At 38.3% G+C, this 21,409-nt stretch overlaps 1 protein-coding gene across 2 annotated transcripts in view; it reads right to left on the bottom strand.

Annotated features, from left to right (window-relative positions):
- Positions 1 to 19,590, bottom strand: part of PPIL4 (peptidylprolyl isomerase like 4) — a 36,140-nt gene extending 16,550 nt beyond the window's left edge. The window contains exons 1-10 of one of the 2 annotated variants that reach the window (XM_082730310.1): positions 19,131 to 19,263; positions 16,950 to 17,065; positions 12,917 to 12,984; positions 12,766 to 12,830; positions 12,383 to 12,500; positions 10,598 to 10,740; positions 10,086 to 10,182; positions 9,222 to 9,338; positions 3,665 to 3,789; positions 2,160 to 2,226 (exon numbers count right to left, since the gene is read on the bottom strand). In XM_082730310.1, the coding sequence (XP_082586436.1) occupies positions 2,160 to 2,226; positions 3,665 to 3,789; positions 9,222 to 9,338; positions 10,086 to 10,182; positions 10,598 to 10,740; positions 12,383 to 12,500; positions 12,766 to 12,830; positions 12,917 to 12,984; positions 16,950 to 17,001 (852 nt within the window). In that variant the 5' untranslated portion in view covers positions 17,002 to 17,065; positions 19,131 to 19,263. Of the gene's footprint in view, positions 1 to 2,159; positions 2,227 to 3,664; positions 3,790 to 9,221; positions 9,339 to 10,085; positions 10,183 to 10,597; positions 10,741 to 12,382; positions 12,501 to 12,765; positions 12,831 to 12,916; positions 12,985 to 16,949; positions 17,066 to 19,130 lie in introns of both variants that reach the window. The other variant, XM_082730309.1, reaches the window with a different exon arrangement.
- Positions 19,591 to 21,409: the final 1,819 nt, after the last annotated feature.

Raw genomic sequence — 21,409 nt, 5'->3', positions numbered from 1 at the left:
AAGCTTATATCCAGAAAATGTAAACAATCCTTATAAATCAAGAAAAAGGCAGCCAGTCAAAAAGTGGAGCGCCTGCTTTCTCCTCTCTCTGCCTGCCTCTCTGCCTACTTATGATCTCTGTCTGCCAAATAAATAAATAAAATCTTTTTTTAAAAAAAAGAAAGTTTAAAAAGAAAAAAAGAAAAAGGACATCCAGGGGCGCCTGGGTGGCTCAGTGAGTTAAAGCCTCTGCCTTCGGCACATGTTATAATCCCAGAGTCCTGGGATCGAGCCCCAAATCGGGCTCTCTGCTCGGAGGGGAGCCTGCTTCCCCTCCTCTCTCTCTGCCTGCCTCTCTGACTACTTGTGATCTCTGTCTGTCAAATAAATAAATTAATAATAAAAAATAAAAAATTAAGAAAAAGGACATCCAAATGCAATAATCTTATGAAAGGGGGCACAACAAGGGAAATGCAAAATAAAGCCATCATTAAGATACCACTACACACTCACTAGAATGGATAAAAATTTAAGACTGATCATACTAAGAACTGGTAAAGATACAAGATGACAGGGACTCTCACAGATTGCTAATGGAAGTGAAAATTAGTATATCCACTTTGGAGAAAAAAAAAGTATAACCACTCTGAAAAACTGACTGAAATAATCTACTACACCCACAACTGTCCTATGACCTAGCAATTCACTCATAGGTACATACCCAACAGAAATGCATATATATGTACATCAAAACATATGAAAGAAATGGTTTACAGTAAAACCATTCATAATGACTCAAAACTACAAAGGACCCAAGTGTCCATAACAGCTGAATGGAAATCTAAATTGTTTTAGATTATAATAAAATTAAATACTATATGGCAACAAAAATCCATCTACACACAATGAAATATCATGTCAATGGAAATTAACGAAAAAGGTTAATAAAAGCTACATGTAATCGGGGCACCTGGAGGGCTCAGCGGGTTAGAGGCTCTGCCTTTGGCTCGGGTCGTGATCCCAGGGTCCTGGGATCCGGCCCGCATCAGGCTCTCTGCTCGGAGGCGAGTCTGTTTCCCCCCACCTCTCTCTCTGCCTGCCCCTCTGCCTACTTGTGATCTCTGTCAAATGAATAAATAAAATCTTTAAAAAAAAAAAAAAAGCTACATGTAACAATATATAAATCTTACAAATATAACACTTAAGCTAAAGATGCTGGAGACAAAAAACACGTACTGTGTTTACATTTATATCAAGTTGAAAATTAGACAAAACAGATCTATGATGTTAGAAGTAGCAGTGATATGGAGGGCCTCTGGAATTCTACTAAGTTTTTTTCTTCTAATCGCAGTGCCTGATATACAGAAGGTATTTGATAAATGTTCTGGAATAACTATCAGTTAGAAGGAACTTCAACTAGATACACATCAATCCAATGCTGCTTAAAGAAATGACACAGCCTCTGATAGTGGCTAAAAGCAATAGGAACAGAGTCAGACTTTTCTAAATTCAAATCCCAGCTATGACATTCACTAGTGGCATGATTTTAATCAAGTCACATGACTACTATATGTTTCAGTTTACTTATTTGGAAAAGAAGGAAAGTACCTATCTCATCGAGTTGTGAGGGTTAAATGCAGGTCAAAAAGTGTAATGCCTGACTTAAAGAAAGTTATCTGAGTGACATAAGCTATCATTATTATTATAGATACTATTTAATCCAATATTCAAGTTGAATTTATAAGGAGGGTATTGCCTAGAAATAAGAGTTCTAAACAAACTGACAAACACCATAAAATAGGTGGTCAGTGACAGAGCTTGGGTTAATATCTAGAACTTTATACTCAGCCCAGTTCTCTATTACTCAATTATGGATCTACATAAACAATGCTGAAAAATCACTTATACAATGTGAAGGACTTCACCTAAAACTTTAAAGTTTCAAAGACACATAAACTCAGACTGCACCTGATCCTCATGTAAAGGTATACATATTAACACCAAAAGATGTTGAATTTACCCTCTATTTGAATATATAAAATTATCTTTCTTGGGTGCCTAGAGAAAGGTTAAACTAATTTTCTAATTTCAGAGACAATGGAGTTCTATAATTTTTCACATTTTAACGCTATATAAGAACAAAATAAATATAAACTTAAAGTATGTATATTATGACCTACCTTTTCAAATTCAATAAAAGCATAACAGAGGGATTCTCCTGTCTTCCAATCCCGAATAACTTCACAACTGAAAAAGTTTGGAAAAAGTGACTTTTAAAGAAAAATCATTCACTTTTACTCTTCAAAAGTGAAAAACAAAATAAGCCAGTAATTAAAAGTCAAAGTTAGGGGGTGCCTAAGTGGTTCAGTCAAGCATCTGCCCTTGGCTCAGGTCATGATCCCAGGGTCCTGCTCAGTGGGGTGTCTGCCTCTCTTTCTCTCACACAAATAAATCAATCAACAAATAATCCTTTAAAAAATATATCCTCAAAAAATAACCTTTCATGGGGGCACCTGGGTGGCTCAGTTGGTTAAGTGACTGTGTTAGGCTCAGGTCATGATCCCAGGGTCCTGGGATCAAGTCCTGTATCCGGCTCCTAGCTCAGCAGGGAGCCTGCTTCTCCCTCTGCCCAGTGTTCCCCCTGCTCATTCTCTCTCCCTGACAAATAAATAAATAAAATCTTAAAAAAAAAAACCAAAACACAAAACCTCATAAAAAAAAAAAGTCAAACCATGGAACTATATTCCTCCAAATTTCTTCAATAACAATTAAAAGAAAATAGGTCACTGGTATAGTAACAAAATTATCTCAATTCTCCTCTAAATGCCCAATCTTGGCCTACAGTCCTCAATTTCTAATGCACTGAAGAAAGTATAAGATAAAATTATTTACTTCCCTGTGCCAAAAGTAAACCCCTGCTAAAAAACCGTTCAAGTCATAATTCACTTCTGGTCCAAATGTAGATGAATTATAGAATACCTAATGTTACTACAAAATAATGTAGGCACATTCATACAGATATACATGTTTAATAAGTTTATGCTTTGTAGTTTTTGAATTTTAATATAAATCAAGCTTAAATTCAACCCTTAAGTATAGCTATTAGACTTCAATCAAGTAAAAGAGCCAATAAGATGGGAATTGAAAACCATGCAGCTTGTCCATTTCCTCACATATCGTAAGTCTCATTTTATTTTATTTTTTTAAGATTTTATTTATTTATTTGACAAGGAGATGGAAAGTACAAGCAGGGGAAGAAGCAGGGAAAGGAAGAAGCAGCCTCCTGCTGAACAGATAGCCCGATGTCGGGCTCGATCCGAGAACCATGCAAGACCTGAGCCGAAGGCAGACATTTAACCAACTGAGCCACCCAGGCGCCCCATAAGTCTCATTTTAAAAACATGAAATGAGGAGAACTGTTCCATTCACTTCTTGTTTTAAAGCAAAAATGTGTGTGTTGGAAGTGGGACAATCAGTCAATTATGTGTGTGTGTGTATATATGTACTTATGTATATATATTTGTATGTACATACATACACACATATACATACATATTTTTCTTCCCCACTGTAAAAAGATTTATCTGTAAAATCCATCACTACAAAATTCACAGATTCATCAAAAAATGTTCTTAGAAAATCACCAATACCTAGCTTTTCTAAAATCTCTAACTCTAGAGATTACCTTCTTATTGGTCCAAATCTTGAGAATATTATCTCCAGATCTTCATCAGTGGTCACCGGATTCAGTTTACACACAAACAGCACATTTTCTGGAGGTTTAATATCTGCATCAGGTAGGTCTCCCACCTAAATTATAAGTAAACAAAAATTTAAATTAATTCCTTTGTTGTTTCTTTTCTAAATACCCTATCTAGCCCAAAATGCTGATTTCTCTAAACAGCTAAATTTATATTAGAAATCTACTACAGAAAAAAAAATTTTTTTAATTTTAAAAATTAAAAAAAAAAAAGAAATCTACTACAGGCTTAGTAAAAGAAATCTAAGTATGATTTCAAAATTTGAAATTACAGGGACACCTGGGTGGCTCAGTGGGTTAAAGCCTTTGTCTTTGGCTCGGGTCATGATCCCAGGGTCCTGAGCTCTCTGCTCAGCGGTGAGCCTGCTTCCCCCTCTCTCTCTGCCCGCCTCTCTGCCTACTTGTGATCTCTGTGAAATAAATAAAATCTTTTAGGGGCACCTGGGTGGCTCAGTGGGTTGAGCTTCTGCCTTCATTCAGCTCAGGTCATGATCTCAGGGTCCTGGGATCGAGCCCCACATCGGGCTCTCTGCTCAGCAGGAAGCCTGCTTCCTGCTCTCTCTCTCTCTGCCTGCCTCTCTGCCTACTTGTGATCTCTGTCAAATAAATAAATAAAATTTAAAAAAAAAATTTTTTTAATTGAAATTACAATGTTCCTGGTAGTAATATTAATAGCTAACACTTATCCACCTCTGACTTTGTATGAACAACATGTTTGGCACTTCATATACACTACCAACCAATTCTTAAAACAACCCATGGTTTCCATTTTAAAAATGAATAAAGTTAAATTCAAAAACATTAAATAACTTAAGGCCACATAGCAGTATGCAAGAGTTGGGATTTGAACCCAGATCTATCTGGCTTCAAAGTCCCAATTTTATCTCCTACTTTACTTTTTTCAAATATTTCTTCTATTAAAAAAAGAATTTATATAAAGTATATCTAAGTTAAGAAGCATGAAAATAAAAAACACCCATGATGCCAACAACTAGCTTAAGAACCAAAATGTCCCTGATCCCACTGACTCTGCTTTTCTCCCCACAATACCGAATGTCCTACTTTTCGGTTTTCTTTTTTAGACATTCCCCTGGATCTTCAGTTTTCCCACATAAGTATGTATCCTCAGCAATACAGTTTTAGTTTTGTTTTTAAACTTTTGAAAAATATTATTATCGTGACTCTAGACTTCTGCAGTAGTAATGTCCCATTCTTTCATACTGTTGTTCGATATGAAACAGCAACAATTCCTGGACAGTGTTTCTAGCTTTTTACTCTTATCCTCATTATCATCTTCTACTTCAGCCAAACTGAAGTCAACTTCACAGACAACTACTGCACTGCACAGGGAATTCCACTGCCTACGGAAGAACCGTTGAGGGTGACTGTGGGAGAAAACCATGATGATGGAATTGGTTTCATCGTGGGAAAACTGTATTTCCCATGGATTTTTAGATAAGAAAACAATATTGTTTTATACATATATTCAAAAACTCTCAGAGATAATTTCTGATAACATCATATAAAATGTCTCCTCTTTAAAACACACTTTAAAAAAAATTTTTTTAAGATTTTATTTATTTATTTGACAGAGAGATAAGAGAGCACAAGTATATGAGCAGCAGGCAGAGGGAGAAGAAGAAGCAGCCTCTCCGCTGAGCTGGGAGCCTGATGTGGGACTCAATCTCAGGACCCTAGCATAATGACCTGAGCCTGAGGCAGCCACTTAACTGCCTGATCCACCCAGGCGCCCTAAAAAAAAATTTTTTTTAATCAGAAACAGTAATAAGCAACAGAGCCAGTATGATCTGCTCAGTGTTTCTGAAGCCAAAGACGATAATCTGGGGTACCTGGCTGACTCAGTCAGTAGAGCATACAACCCTTGGTCTCGGGGTCATGAGTTCAAGTCCCATGTTGGGCATAAAGCTTACTTTAAAAACACCTTTTTTTAAAAGAGATAATAGGGACGCCTGGGTGGCTCAGTTGGTTGGGCAGCTGCCTTCGGCTTGGGTCATGATCCCAGCATCCTGGGATGGAGTCCCGCATCGGGCTCCTTGCTCGGCGGGGGGCGGGGAGCCTGCTTCTCCCTCTGCCTCTGTCTACCTGTGCTCTCACTCTCTCTCTCTCTGATAAATAGATGAAATCTTTAAAAAAATAAAAAATAAAAAATAAATAAATAAATAAAAGAGATAATAATCTATGTCCAATAAGCAATAACCCAGTATGTAAGGGAAAGACCAAATCAGTAAAAATTCTGAAAAGCACCTATAATACTACATCTAAAGGAAGCACAAAAGGAAAAACAAAAAAGGTTATTGAGTTAAAAAAGAATTAGCTACACTACTTAGTCAAAAGTAACTTTAAAATACTATAAGGGGGGCACCTGGCTGGCTCAGTCAGTGGGACATGTAACTCCTGATATTGGAGTTCTAAGTTTGAGCCACACACTGGGTGTAGAGATTACTTAAAAATAAAACCTTAGGGATGCCTGCATGGCTCAGTCAGTTAAGCGTCCGACTTTTGATCTAAGCTCAGGTCTTGATCTCAGGGTCATGAGTTCAAGCCCCACATTAAAAATATAATAATGATAGGGACGCCTGGGTGGCTCGGCTCAGGTCATGATCCTGGAGTCCCGGGATCGAGTCCCGCATTGGGCTCCCAGCTCCATGGGGAGTCTGCTTCTCTCTCTGACCTTCTCCTCGTTCATGCTCTCTCTCACTGTCTCTCTCTCAAGTAAATAAATAAAATCTAAAAAAAAAAAAAAATATATATATATATATATAATAATGATAATAAAAATTTAAAAATAAAAACAGAAGATAGGGGGCACCTGTCTCACTCAGGTGGTAGACATATGACTCTCAATCTCACGGTCGTGAGTTCAAGTCTCATGGCTGGGCACAGAACTTACTTCAAAAAAGAAAATGGCAGTACCCAGCTGGTTTAGTCGGAGGAATATATGACTCTTGATCTTACAGTAATGAGTTCAAGCCCCAAGATTACTTATATAAACAAAACTTAAAAGAAAAAAAAAAAGATGAAACCTATTAATACTGAATATCAAAACAACACAGGATCACCTTTAGAATGGCTAAAAATCCAAAACACTGACAACACCAAATGCTGACAAGGATGTTGATCAACAGGAACTCTCAATCAATTTTTTTTAAAGATTTTAATTATTTTTCAGAGAGCAAGAGAGCACATGCACACAAGCAGTGGGAGTGGGAGGCAGGAAGAGAAGCAGGCTCCCTGCTGTACAAGAAACCAGATGGGGGACTTAATCCCAGGACCTTGGGATCATGACCTGAACCTAAGACAGATGCTTAGCCAACTGAGCCACCTAGGCATCCCTGGAACTCTCAATCATTACTAGTGGGAATACAAAATGGACAGCCAGTTTGGAAGACAAGCTTGGCAGTTTCTTAAAAAGATAAACAATCTTACCATAAATTCCAGTAATTGCACCTTTAGATATTTATCCAAATGAGTTAAAACATCTATCTATACAAAAACCTGCATACAAAAGTTTATTGCAGCTTTAGTCATACTTGCCAAAACTTGGAAGCAATCAAGACATTTTTTAATAGGTAAATGGATAAACAAACTGTGGTACATCCAAACAATGGAATACAATTTTGTGATCAAAAGAAATTAGCTATCACGCCACAAAAAGACATGGAGGAAAGTTAAATGCATATGGCTAAGTGGAAGAAGTCAATCTTAAAAGGCTATATACTGTATGATTCCAACAGTATGACATTCTGGAAAACACACAAGTATGCAGACAATAAAAAGATCAGTGGGGGTTCCCGGGGGCTCAGTCGGTTAAGCATCTGCCTTCAGCTCAGGTCACAATCCCGAGTACTGGGATCAAGTACTGCATCAGGCTCCTTGCTCAGCAGGGAGACTGCTTCTGTCCTCTGCCTCTGTCTCTCCCTGATAATCTTGTCCCCACTCCACCCCACCCCAAATGAATACATAAAATCTTTAAATAAACAAAAATAAAACAATACAAAACAAAAGATCAGTGGTGGGGCACCTGGGTGGCTCAGTGGGTTAAGCCTCTGCCTTCGGCTCAGGTCATGATCCCAGGGTCCTGGGATCGAGCCCCACATCGGGCTCTCTGCTCAGCAGAGAGCCTGTTTCCCTTCCTTTCTCTCTGCCTGCCTCTCTGCTTACTTGTGATCTCTTGTCTGTCAAATAAATAAATAAAATCTTTAAAAAAAAAAAAGATCAGTGGTTGCCAGGGGTTCAGGCAGGGAGAGATGAATATACAGGGATTTTTAGGGCAGTGAAACTACGCTCTATGATACTATAATGGTAGATATATATCATTATACATTTCTCAAAACCCACAGAATATATACAAAGAATAAAACTTAATGTAAATTATGGACTTTACTTAATAATATATCGATATTGGCTTACCAACTGTACCACACTAATGCAAGATGTGAATAAGAAAACTGTTGGGGAGGGGTAGAGAGGTACCCAGGAATTCTCTATACTTTCTGTTCAATTTTTTTTTATAAACCTAAAACAGTGGGGCACCTAGGTACCTTAGTAGGTTAAGCATCTGCTTTCAGCTCAGGTCATGATCCCAGAGTCCCACAATTGAGCCCCATATCTGGCTCCCTGCTCAGCATGGAATCTGCTTTTCCCTCTCCCTCTGTCCCTCCCCCTGCTCCTGTTCTCTCTCTCTCAAATAAATAAATAAAATATTTTAAATACATAAATAAATAAACCTAAAATAGCTCTAAAAAAATAAAGTTTTATTTAATTATTTGACAGAGATCACAAGTAGGCAGAGAGGCAGGCAGAGAGAAAAAGGAGGAAGCAGGCTCCCTATGGAGCAGAGAGCCCCATGTGGGGCTCCATCTCAGGAACCTGGGACCATGACCTGAGCCAAAGGCAGAGCTTTAACCCACTGAGCTCCCAATTCTTTTGGGTGCCCCAAAAGAGTTATTCTTTAAATAATATTTGGTCTAATAAACACTCTTCAAAAATGAGATGAATATAAACAACTGAAATTCAATGAATATTTGTAAATTGTACATCCACTACTCATCTTTTAAAAAGGCACTTGGCACTATATTGATTTTGGAACCAAATTTGTTTACTATCACGTATTATGTCATATAAAATTTAATCCAGAAAAAAAAATCTTAAATTTTTATTACTCTATCAAAGAGCCAAAAATAGGGATGCCTGGGTGGCTCAGCTGAATGAGCATCCAACTCTTAATTTCAGCTTGAGTCATTATGTCAGGGTTGGGGATCAAGCCCCACATTGGGCTCTATGCTGTGTGTGAAACCTGCTTGAGATTCTTTTCCCCTCTCTTCCCCCAAAGTCCTGCCCTCTCCCTATCTTAAAAAAAAAAGAAAAGAAAAGAAAAGAAAAGAGCCAAAAGTAAACTCATAATGAGTTATATATGAAATAAACTGCAGAACAACTATCTGAACAAAGATAATCATCTTACCATTTCTAATAGAATAGCTTGAGTTTTGGCCTCTTTTTCCGCCTTTATTTCTTCCACTTCTTCAGCTGATCTTCCTTTGAAATCATCAATTTCTTCATCTGCTCCTATTCGACCACTCTGTAAAGGCAGAAGTTACTTAAACATATAAAGTGGAAAAATCTGACAAACATGGGAGATGTGATGCTTTATCCTTAGTGCCATCAAATGTGTTAGAACAGAAACTGAAACTTACAAGCCTCCGAAAATTGATTGAAATTAATTTGATAATATGAGCCAGACGAAGCTTCTAATTTATTGTTAAATCAAGATAAGCATTATAAAGAAACTATCTGGTATCCAACTCAGTGCTGAATGCAGAAAATAAATGATCTTAAAAATTAAGCACCAAATCCCAACTATGAAGATCAATTCAGCTTTGAGAAAGCTTCATAAACAGAAACTTATACCTTAAAAAATCTGAAGGGAAAGTCTGCCATTATTCCACAAAAATTTCTGGGTTCTAGCATGGCTCCAGAGTATTCCCAGCTGAAAAGCTCCCTTACAAGATAATAGTTTACCTTAGCCTTAAAGCTACACTCCTAGAGTTAAAAGACAAGAAAAAACATTTTTGCAAGGTATTTACATAAGCTTTCAGAGCTAAGGCTCTTCTAGTGGAACAGAAATTGAAAAAAGGAAATTAGGGATATGAAAAGATAGCTAGAAAAGTGAGTATCTCTATGGAAGGGAAAAAGAATGCTAAACTTGTCCTAGTAGAACTGATCAAGAAAGACAGTCATTCTGAAGAAGTTTTAATAGACTAAAAAGCAAAATCTATGCAAAGCATTAATATGCATGTACATTCAATCACAAGAGGACTCTACTTACATCTAGCTGTTCCCTCGTAGGTTCTGGTGACCGATCAGGAATTAATAAATCAGGAGGGTCATCAAATGGATCGTCTAAAATCACTGTATGATTTATCCTTACAAAATAAAACCGGGCCAAAGGTTACATTTGCATTATTTCAGAATCCATGTTTTATTTTTTATAAAGATTATAACAAATGTCTTAAGTATTTCTAATGCCCCCAAATCATAGGCATTTAAATTTTAATGCACAAGTATGTGTTACTAGAGTATACTTTCACAATTAGTGTTACTGTTTCTCATTGTTCGATATTAGATTTACTACTCTGCATTACTCTAAAAATGTTTCTAATATCAATATATCTAACTCTAGGTATTTCTGCCATATTTTTCAATAATACACATTTTTAAAAACTAAATTAAGGATTAATAATTCTCCCAACATAAGCAATTATAAATAATTAGTAAAAGTATAAAAATACAAAAGGTCTTTTTTACTTTATGAATAGTACACCAGGATAGCAACCACACCTGATATCTTGATATGGTACAAAGTCCTTGTCAACAAAGGTCTCATTAATTTTCTTAATTATGTCCATGCCTTCTGTCACCTCACCAAACACTGTATGAACACCATCAAGGTAATCTAGATTATCTCCTGTGGTAATAAGAAACTGAATAGAAAAACATAGAAAAATATACACACATATATATATATATATATATATATAATCTGTAATTCAAACTGAAATCAGTTTCAGACTGACAAAAATACACAAAAGCAATACTCTACATTCACTGCATGGATTCTTACCCACTTGGTACTAGTACTAATTAAAAAGTACAAGCTTATATGTAAAATATCAATACACTCATAGATGCTTCCCTGATTCTTCAAAATACTTGGGCAAGGGGCACCTGGATGGCTCAGTGGGTTAAGCCTCTGCCTTCAGCTCAGGTCATGATCCCAGGGTCCTGGGATCCAGCCCCACGTCGGGCTTTCTGCTCAGCAGGGAGCCTGCTTCCCTCTCTCTCTCTCCCTGCCTCTCTGCCTACTTGTGATCTCTGTCTGTCAAATAAATAAATAAATAAATAAATAAATAAATAAAATCTTTAAAAAAAAAAAAAGTTTCCTTCTCTACAATAAAATAAAATAAAATACAGTACTTGGGCAAACCAAAGCTCAGTTTCTTCACATGTGAACTGTGAGGGGATAAAAATGGGTTGTTGTCAGGATTAGACAATGAATGGAAGATTCTCAACATGATCTGTTTTGAAGTAATATATACCAAAAGAAAACAGACCACAATGTGGACATTGATGATCCATGGATACTAGAATGTGGATAATGTTATTTTTCTCCCATGTACTTTTCTCTATTTTCTGAACTCCTGACACTGGACATGACTTACATTTAAAAGAACAAAGTTCGGGTGACTGGGTGGCTCAATTGGTTAAGCATCTGACTCTTGATTTCAGCTCAGGCCATGATCTCAATGTTGTGAGATCGAGCCCTGAGTCAGACTCTGTGCTGGGCATGGAGCCTGCATGGATTCTCTCTCTCCCTCTGACCCTCCCTCTCTAATAAAAAAAAATATCACTAACTAAATAAATTTTTTAAAAAGAACAAAGTAATTTCTTTAAAAGATTTTATTTGTAAGTAATCTCTACACCCAGCATGGGGCTCAAACTCACCCCCGAGGAGTCACACATTTTACGAACTGAGCCAGCAAAATAACTTCTTTATATAGAAAAATATACAGTATATTTTTCTTCTAACAACTATCTTTGAAATTCTTTTTTTTTTTTTTAAGAATTTTATTTATTTGACAGACAGAGATCACAAGCAGGCAGAGAGGCAGGCAGAGAGAGAGAGGGGGAAGCAGGCTTCCTGCTGAGCAGAGAGCCTGATGTGGGGTTCGATCCCAAGTCCCTGAGATCATGACCTGAGCCGAACGCAGAGGCTTTAACCCACTGAGCCACCCAGGCGCCCCTAAAATTCTCTTCTTATTGGATAGTTTAAAAAGATACCTTGTGGCTCTTTCCAGTCCTTCATTTTAAAACAAAACTCATCTTGGGGTGCCTGGGTGGCTCAGTCAATTAAGTCTCTGCCTTCAGCTCAGGTCATGGTCCCAGGGTCCTGGGACTGAGCTCTACATTGGGCTCCCTGCTCAGCAGGGAGTCTGCTGTCCCTTGCCCCTCCCCTTGCTCATGCTCTCTCTCTCTCAAATAAATAAAATCTTTAAAAAAATATTCTCTACATAAAAAAATAATAATAAAAATATTAAAAACTCATCTTCTTACTCATTTCCTAACCTGAGATCCATGTTGATCACTGCCATTGTTCACCATGGACACAGTGCCCTTCTTCTTGTGCTTAATTCTTGGCACTTTTTCAGCCTCGAAAAAGCTTGCTTGATCACCATACAGTTGACTGAAAATACATATAATAAAGTTATAAAATATAAGTACTCTCAACATGAAATGCAAAGTACTAGTAACAAGTAGGATTATCATTTCTTTTTAGAAATGCCACTATGATTAAAATACCTTTTTTTTTTTTTTTTGCTATAGACATTTAGGGAGATTGAAAAAATAAACTATATTTGAACTATATTTTAAAATGCAGATTGAAATATGTTGGGTAACACTGTTGAGACAATTCTATTTTTTCTCATTTAAAAAATAAAAGAACTCACCCAAAAACAGACTCTCCTCCACGACCAGTCCCTGTAGGATCACCAGTTTGTATGATAAAATCCCTCTATAATAAATAGGATATTTAGTTAATTCACAGAGTTTGCTAATTGTTCCAATAATATAGGACATGACTAATATCCACCAACTCACCTGTACATTATGAATAAGACAATAATTATAATACTTTATTTTGCACAACTTCAGGAAATTCAAGCAGGCTGAAAGAGAAGTAAATAGTAAATTTATCATAATTGTTCACAAAAACATTTTAAACCAAGTAAATGCACAGTTGGCATAATTTAATTTCTAAATTATCAAACAAATACCCCTAATGGTCAAATATCCTAAATCATAAAAAAGGTGTAAGTGTACAAAAAGGCAATAAATTTTATATTTCAATATATTTATCTTTGTATTCTCTTTTTCTTAGGACTTCTTGGGAATCTGAACTAATACAGGAAACTGACAAGTATTTGGGATAGGCAACCATTTATTAATGGATTAGTTCTGCAAGAGAAAAAAAAACCCAAAGAGGATACTATGATGGAAAAGAATCTGAGTACCTGAAAAGGGGTACAAATTATATAAACTAGAGAAAATCAAGTATCTGAGACCAATTTCTTAAATGACTAAATAGCTCCTCACAAAAATCCATATACTTATCATGTAGCAGCTTTCTCATATAATGTACTCATTACTCAATAAATATTTACAGAGTCTCTTCTAGGTGCTTGGCACTGCTATCACAAATGCCATTAAACCATAGTCCCTCCCCTCAAGAAATTCATAGTCTAGTTGTACACTAACAAACTCTCCAAACACTAAGCTGGAAATCAGACAGAAAGACCTATGAGGCTATCCAGAGTCCTTACACCCAAGAAAAAATAGTTACAAGACCAGATATATCTAATACCATCTGTGCCATTTATATAATAAAATGGTAAAAAGTGGTTTTTAAAAAGCCACAAGAGTTCAAAAGAGATTGTTTCTGGCCAGGGAAATTAGAAGACCTTAATTAATAACAATTAATAAGAAGCGCGACCTGAGAGGCTCAGTGGGTTGAGCCTCTGCCTTCGGCTCAGGTCATGATCTCAGGGTCCTGGGATCAAGCCCCGTATCAGGCTCCCTGCTCAGCAGATCCACTCCCCACCCCCCGGCCTGCTTACTTGTGATCTATCTCTGTCAAATAAATAAATAAATAAATAAATAAAAATTAAAAAAAAAAACCCACAATTAATAAGAAGAGGCTTAAGGGGCGCCTGGATGGCTCAGTGGGTTAAGCCTCTGCCTTCAGCTCAGGTCATGATCTCAGGGTCCTGGGATCGAGCCCCATATGGGGCTCTCTGCTCAGTGGGGAGCCTGTTCACCCTCCCCCTGCCTACTTCTCTGCCTACTTGTGATCTCTGTCTGTCAAATAAATATATAAAATCTTAAAAAAGAGGCTTAAGGTGGGCATTAAAAGAACTACACAAGCCAAGAGTAGAGAGTGAGCATTTCAAGTTGGGAAGACAGAATGAATAAGTCTGGATATGCAAATATAAATGTATTTTGAAGGGTCCAAAATACCAGTCTAAGCTCTGTAACACTCTGATAATACAAAGTGATAGAGGGTAAATAGACCAGCAGGGCAAGACGGGCCCATGGTATTGAAAGTGCTTGACTATCAGGATTTTTATTGTTTGCCTAGAAAAATACATTTCTGGGATTACTGTTTAATGCAAAAAAGTAGTTAACAAGAAAACAAAAATAATGGATCTACGCAGTCATCAATGGCTGCCAAAATTTTTAGATGAAAAGCTAATGGGGACACTGCAACAGACACAATAGGTAGAAAAGCCTGAACTCACCAACCAATTTTAACTTCACAGGAAGAACCAACCAGACATGATGTGCTTCCTGAATGTGATGCAGCTTAAGTGCAAAAGACCTTATATGAAAATATTCTTGCCAAAAACATTAAACCTGTACTTTATCAAGACTAGACTTAAGTGGCAATTATGAGAAACAGAATAGATAAAAATACATTTAAATATACAACAAGGATAAAATCAGTCAAATCCAAAATGAGGGAAATTCTATAAAATAAATCACTCGGATTCCTTCTCAAAAAATTGATACGGTAGAGGTGCTGGGGTAGCTCAGTCAGTTAAGCCTCTGACTATTTCAGCTCAGGTCATGATCTCAGGGTCCTGGGATCGAGCCCTGTGATGGCTCCACTCAGAGTCTGCTTGTCCTTCTCCCTCTGCTCCTCTCCTGCTCATTCTCTCTTTCTCTCTCTCTCAAATAAATAAATAAACTTTTAAAAAAATGAAGTTGTTAAGGGAAAAATGGGGGTGGGGTGGGGAAGAATCTACAGATTAAAAGATATCAACCAATATAACATATATAAATCTAGATCTTGGCAATTTCTTCTTCTTTTTTTTTTTTCTTTTCAGCATAACAGAATTCATTGTTTTTACACCACACCCAGTGCTCCATGCAATACCTGCCCTCCATAATACCCACCATCAGGCTCCCCAACCTCCCAGTCCCTGCCCCTTCAAAACCCTCAAGTTGTTTTTCAGAGTCCATAGTCTCTCATGGTTCATCTCCCCCTCCAATTTCCCTCAACTCCCTTCTCCTCTCCATCTCCCCATGTCCTCCGTGTTATTTGTTATGCTCCACAAATAAGTGAAACCACATGATACTTGACTCTCTCTGCTTGACTTATTTCACTCAGCATAATCTCTTCTAGTCCCGTCCATGTTGCTACAAAAGTTGGGTATTCATCCTTTCTGATGGAGGCATAATACTCCATAGTGTATATGCACCACATCTTCCTTATCCATTCGTAGATACTGGCAGTTTCTTACAAAACTAAACACATTCTTACCATACAATTTAGCAATCTAGCAGATATACATCTTGATATTTACTCAAAGAAGATGAAAATATATTTTCACACAAAAACCTGCACACTTGTTTATAGCGGATTTGTTCACAATTGCCAAAATATGGGAACAACCAACTTGTCCTTCAGCAGGTGACTGAATAAATAATATGTGGTACAACCAGACAATGGAATATTATTATTTGTTACAAAAGAGAAATGAGCTATCAAGCCATGAAAAGACATGAAAGAACCTTAAATGTATACTACAAATTGAAAGAAACCAATCTGTAAAGACTACATACCGTATGATTCCATTCATGTAACATTCTGGAAAAAACCAAATCTATGGATATGGTAAAAGATCACTGGTTGCCAGGAGATGCAGAGAGATGTGCAAATAAATAGGGAGAGCATGATTTTTCTGTGTGATACTGTAATGGTGGATATATGCATATATATTTGTCCAAATCCATAGAATGTACAACACTTGGATTGTACCTCAGTGTAAACTATGGGTTATGACATGTCAGCATAGGTTCATCAAATGTACTACTGTAATGTGTGTACAGTATTACATAGTACAAATAATACAAATGTACAACAAAGGTACACTCTGGTGGGGGATATTGAAAATGGGGGAGGCTTCCCATACGTGGCAATAGGGGGTATACAGAAAATCTCTCTACATATCTTCCCTTCAGTTTTGCTATGAACCTTAAATTGCTCTAAAAAATAAAGTTTTTTAAAATAGGCAAAAGGGGTGGTAACCGGAGCATAATGATTAGAGAAACTGAATTACTGTCTTACACCCGAAGCTAATGTAACATTATGTGCCAACTAAACTCAAACAGGTTTAAAAAAAAAAAAAGGCAAGGGGGAGTTCTATAGATCAAAAGATATTTAAGAGCTGTATCAGCCAATATAATAAATGAACCTTGTTTGGGTCCTTAAATTACCAAGTATTTTTTAAACACTTACGAGACAAAAGGGAAATATGAATAATACCAAAAAATTATTGCCAATTTTTTCAGATGTGAAAATGATTTATGGTTATTTTTTTAAAAAGATTTTATTTATTTATTTGAGAGAGAGAGAGAATAAGAGAGAGAGAGAGAGCATGAGAAGGTGGAGGGTCAGAGGGAGAAGCAGACTCCCTGCTGTGCAGGGAGCCTGATGCAGGACTTGATCCCAAGAGCCAAAGGCAGTCGATTAACTAACTGAGCCACTTGTGGTTATTTTTTTGATCACTTTTTAGAAATACAAACTGAAGTAACCACAGATTAAATAAGTCCCATGTAATGGATTTATTACCAAAGAATCCAGTATAAATGAAACAATATTGGTTATGTGCTGACAAGTTCATTAACTGGTCATTGGCACAGGAGGGCTCATTTTCATGACTCTTTCTTCTTCTTTATATAAGTTTTCTATAATAAAAAGTAAAAAAAATAAAAAAAGGAAAGAAATGGAAGGGAGAGAGGAAGAAAATTAAATCTGGATATATTTACTATAAAGTGTAAGTAGTTATACATGTAAGTAAATATCCAGTCACAGGCTTACAAATACATACAAATGGGGTGGGCTTATGTTTTTAGTCTTCCAAACCACCTTTGAAGAATCGCTATTTGTCTATTCTGTCTGTGTGAACTAGGTAGGATAACCCTACCTCCCCTTTAGTTCCTCATAACCCTGGGGAAAGAGGCCCATTCATTTATCAGATGCTGTCCCACATAAAGAGAGTATCAAACAAATTCAAAGGAAAGGAAAACAAAGAGATGAAAAATACAATTGCCTATAATATCCTTTGAATCCCTGGATCCCACCATTCTTAAAGCCAAGCTTACCTCAGTAACAGGAAGCACTCAATTATTTTCTTTGTTTAAGCCAGTTTGAGTTTCTAACATCTGCACTGAGAATCCTAACTAATGAACACATTTATATACATTAGTCAATCAAGTAATGAGCCTTTAGTGTGTGCAAAGTGGCAGGCACTGCACCAGGCACTCAGCATTGAAAGACAAGGAAGGAAGTCATAGTCTCTGCCCTCTTGGAGTTTACATTCTTGAGATTTGCAAATGATTCCAGGATAACAGGTAAATGATACAACAAAATGTGTTACATGCTGTTTTAAAAGATCTCAAAGCAGAAGAAACAGACCTAATTCTGCCCAGGGACAAGGGAGAGCTTCACAGAAGAAATCATGCTTGATAAGCAGGAAGTTTGCCAAAAGGACAACAGTAGAAAGAAACATGGAAGTAGAAGCAACAGTACGAGAAAGGCATGGAAGTATAATTGAGCATGTAGTGTTGGGGGTGGGGGGTACAAATCAGTGTAGGACAAAGTGTAATATGGCAGAAGAACACTGTATGTTCTGTTTCATCCTCTTTGACAGACTACATGCCAGGGGGACAGGATCCTGATTGTAACTAATCTCTGTGGCCTCTAGTTTCTCCAGCTCTGACACTGTCTCCACACTGTTGCCTGTCATCTTTCTAGAACATATGTGCCATGCCTCAATCCTGCTTTTAAAAACCTTCAAAGATGCTAGCCATCAGTAGGGCACACAAGACTATTCACATCCACCTAACTAACATAACTTATACAACTAGATTCATACTTTGCCATTCCAGCTCATGTATCATTCTTTCAAGCCATACCAAAATACTTGCTGTTTCCAGAAAATTCCAAGAAAATTAAAAAAACAAAAAAACAAACAAACAAAAAAACCGAACAAACAAACAAACAAAAAAAACCACCCTCATTCCCACTCATCTTTGAAAGAGCTAGTTCAAGTGTTCTACTTTCTTGGCTTGCTTTGCTTCTCCCCGCCTCCAACGGGGAAGAATTACTCCCTCCACTGGTTTCCATAGCAACTTACATTCTTCAACTACAACACTTACAATGGACACATAACACTTAAAGGGGCTCCCAGGTCTCTTTCTCCCAGTAGAAAATTAGACCGTCAAGGACAAGATGCCTATCCCAGAGCTTGGCACAATCTCGCACAGCAGACGAGGAGTGTTTGCTAGGGCTCGGTGCACATCTCCGGACAGCCCTTCCTCCACCCAGGAGGGATGCTCACACTCACTGCTCCAAACACCATCCTTCCCGCTTCCATCAGGACTTACTGATTACACACCAAGGAATACAGGTAGTGTTCCTCTCACGAGTAAAGCTCAATAAATAGCCACCAAAGCTATGCGCATAGTATATGCAGCCGGCATTTCCACCCCCCTCCCCACACACACAAGAACACATCACAGGCATTTAATGCCACAAGCACCCGCCACCCGATCGGCTCGCCCCAGATACAGGAGAGAGGCTGCTCCTCACAAAAACTTTTCTTCGAACCACGGCCCGCTAATAAAGTAGCCCTGTCGTGGGACCAGTAGCCCAGAAGCTCGAACCCAGTCAAGGGGACCCGGCAGCGAAGAAACAGTGAGGAAAGGAGATCGCGGCCAGGGCCAGACGGGACCGGGGCCCGGGTCTCACCGCGCGGCCGCTCCTCAGTGTACAGATCGATGACGACGTCGCCCAAAGTTGTCTCCAGCAAAACCGCCATGGCGCCCGCTCCTCCTCCGCAACGAGCCGCGGGTGTGACAGGCGCAGCCCGTCGTGGATCTACGCCTCACGTCACTCACGGCGCGACACCTTTTACGTCATCCCTCCGGCGACGACCCTCCGGTAGCGGTCGGTCTGGTCAGCGCCTGGCCCTCACTGGGCTGGAGTGGTGACCGTGTGTCCCGCCTCCGACGCGGCTCGTTTGAAAATCCTGATTCTTCCAGGGCAACTGGCGCAGAAGCCTGTAGCTCAAAAGGACTTTTGTAAAGGGTTTTGTGTCCACTTCAAGAACGGGGGCACCTTCGAGCGGCCCTTTTTTTCTCTCTGCTCCTTGGGGAGCATTGAGAGCGACCGCGGCGCCTGCTTCTCCCACGTTATTATTGGGACGACTACTCTGGATTTCGTAATCAGGGATTTTCGTCGTCCTGAATCAAAACCTTTAGGCCTTGAATGTACAGTTTGTTACCCAGAAAGGTGACTAACAGGGAATTCCGTGGCTGGTCGTGCCCAGGATAGAAGCTCTGCTCACAATAACAGCGACTGGTCCTTAGAGCGACAAGCTAAAAAACAGTAGGCTTCAGCCCCAAATCATTACTGGTTTTATCAGTAATCTTTAACTTTGAAGACTTAAAAAAACGATTTTTGGCCTCTGTTGAGGATTTCCACGCGAAGTTTATCCTCCCCCCCCCCCAACCATTTCGGACAAAACATCACTTTTGTACCATTTTGTACAATTATAGCTTCCAATTACTTAACATCTGACTAAAACCCAACGTTTTTATAATGGTCTGCAAGGCCTTACATGATACTCTCGCTGCCTATCTACATGTCTTCTCTCTTACTTTGAAGCCACACTACATTTTTGCTGTTCTTTGAGCACTGTTGGCCACACTTCCACCTCTGGGCCTTTGGGCTGGCTGCCCACTCTGGGTACAACCCTCTTCCTCTAGATATTTTCATGGCTCTCCTTCAGCTCCTTTTGGTCTTTTGCTCACTTGTCACCTCTCAGTGAATCCTTGCCTGACTACCATAATTAAAATTAAGCCCACATACATCCACATTTGTTTTTCTGCATAAAGCCTTTTCCACATGGCTCTTTATTAGCTAACATGCTATTTATGAATTTGTTTATGGTAAATATGAATATATTTTTATATTACTAAAATGGAAGCCCTAGAAGGCTAGAGCCAATTTTGCAAGTTTTATTTATTGCTGTATCCCTAGTGTCTATGACAGCCTGCCACATAATGGTTGAGTAAATTTTAGTTGAGTGAATTAATGAATATTAGCAATTAATTAAAGAAATGCATATTAAAATAACAATGAGATTGTTTATGGGAATATAAAATGGTAGAGCTATTTTGGACAGTGCATAGAACTCCAGTCAGAATGGCTGAAATTAACAAGTTAGGAAAGGACAGATGTTGGTGAGGATGTGGAGAAAGGAGGACCCTCCTACATTGTTGGCGGAAATGCAAGCTGGTGCAGCCACTCTGAAAAAAGTATGTAGGCTTCTCAAAAAGTTTAAAATAGAGCTACCCTAGGATCCAGCAATTGCACTACTGGGGATTTACCCCAAAGACACAAATACAGTGATCCGAAGGGGCACAGGTACCCCATCGTTTATAGCAGCAATGTCCACAATAGCCAAACTATGGAAAGAGCCTAAATGTCCATTGACAGATGTATGGATAGAAAAGATGTGGTATAGGGGGAATATGCAGCCATCAAAAAATTGAAATCTTGCCATTTGCAATGACGTGGATAGAACTAGAGGATATTGTGCTAAGCGAAATAAGTCAACAGAGAAAGACAGTTATCATACGATCTCACTGATTTGGAATTTAAGAAACAAAACAGGATCATAGGGGAAAGAAAAGAAAAATAAAACAAGATGAAATCAGAGAGGGAGGCAAATCATAAGAGGCTCTAAATCATAGAAAACAGACTGAGAGTTGCTGGAGAGGAGAAGGTGAGGGGATGGGGGAACTGGGTGATTCACATTCAGGAGGGCATGTGATGTAATGAGCACTGGGAATTATATACGACTGATGAATCACTGAACTCTACCTCTGAAACTAACAATACACTATATGTTAATTGAATTTATTTATTTTTAATAATTTATTTATTTATTTGAAAGAGAGAGAGGAAGGGAGCACAAGCAGAGGGAGAGGCAGAGGAAGAGAGAGAAGCAGCCTCTCTGGCTG

The sequence above is a fragment of the Mustela nivalis genome, assembly GCF_964662115.1.
Source record: "Mustela nivalis genome assembly, chromosome: 5".
In the NCBI taxonomy this organism is placed as follows: domain Eukaryota; kingdom Metazoa; phylum Chordata; class Mammalia; order Carnivora; family Mustelidae; genus Mustela; species Mustela nivalis.
Note: the sequence above shows the minus strand (reverse complement) of the source record. Positions and strands in the feature narration are given on the sequence as shown.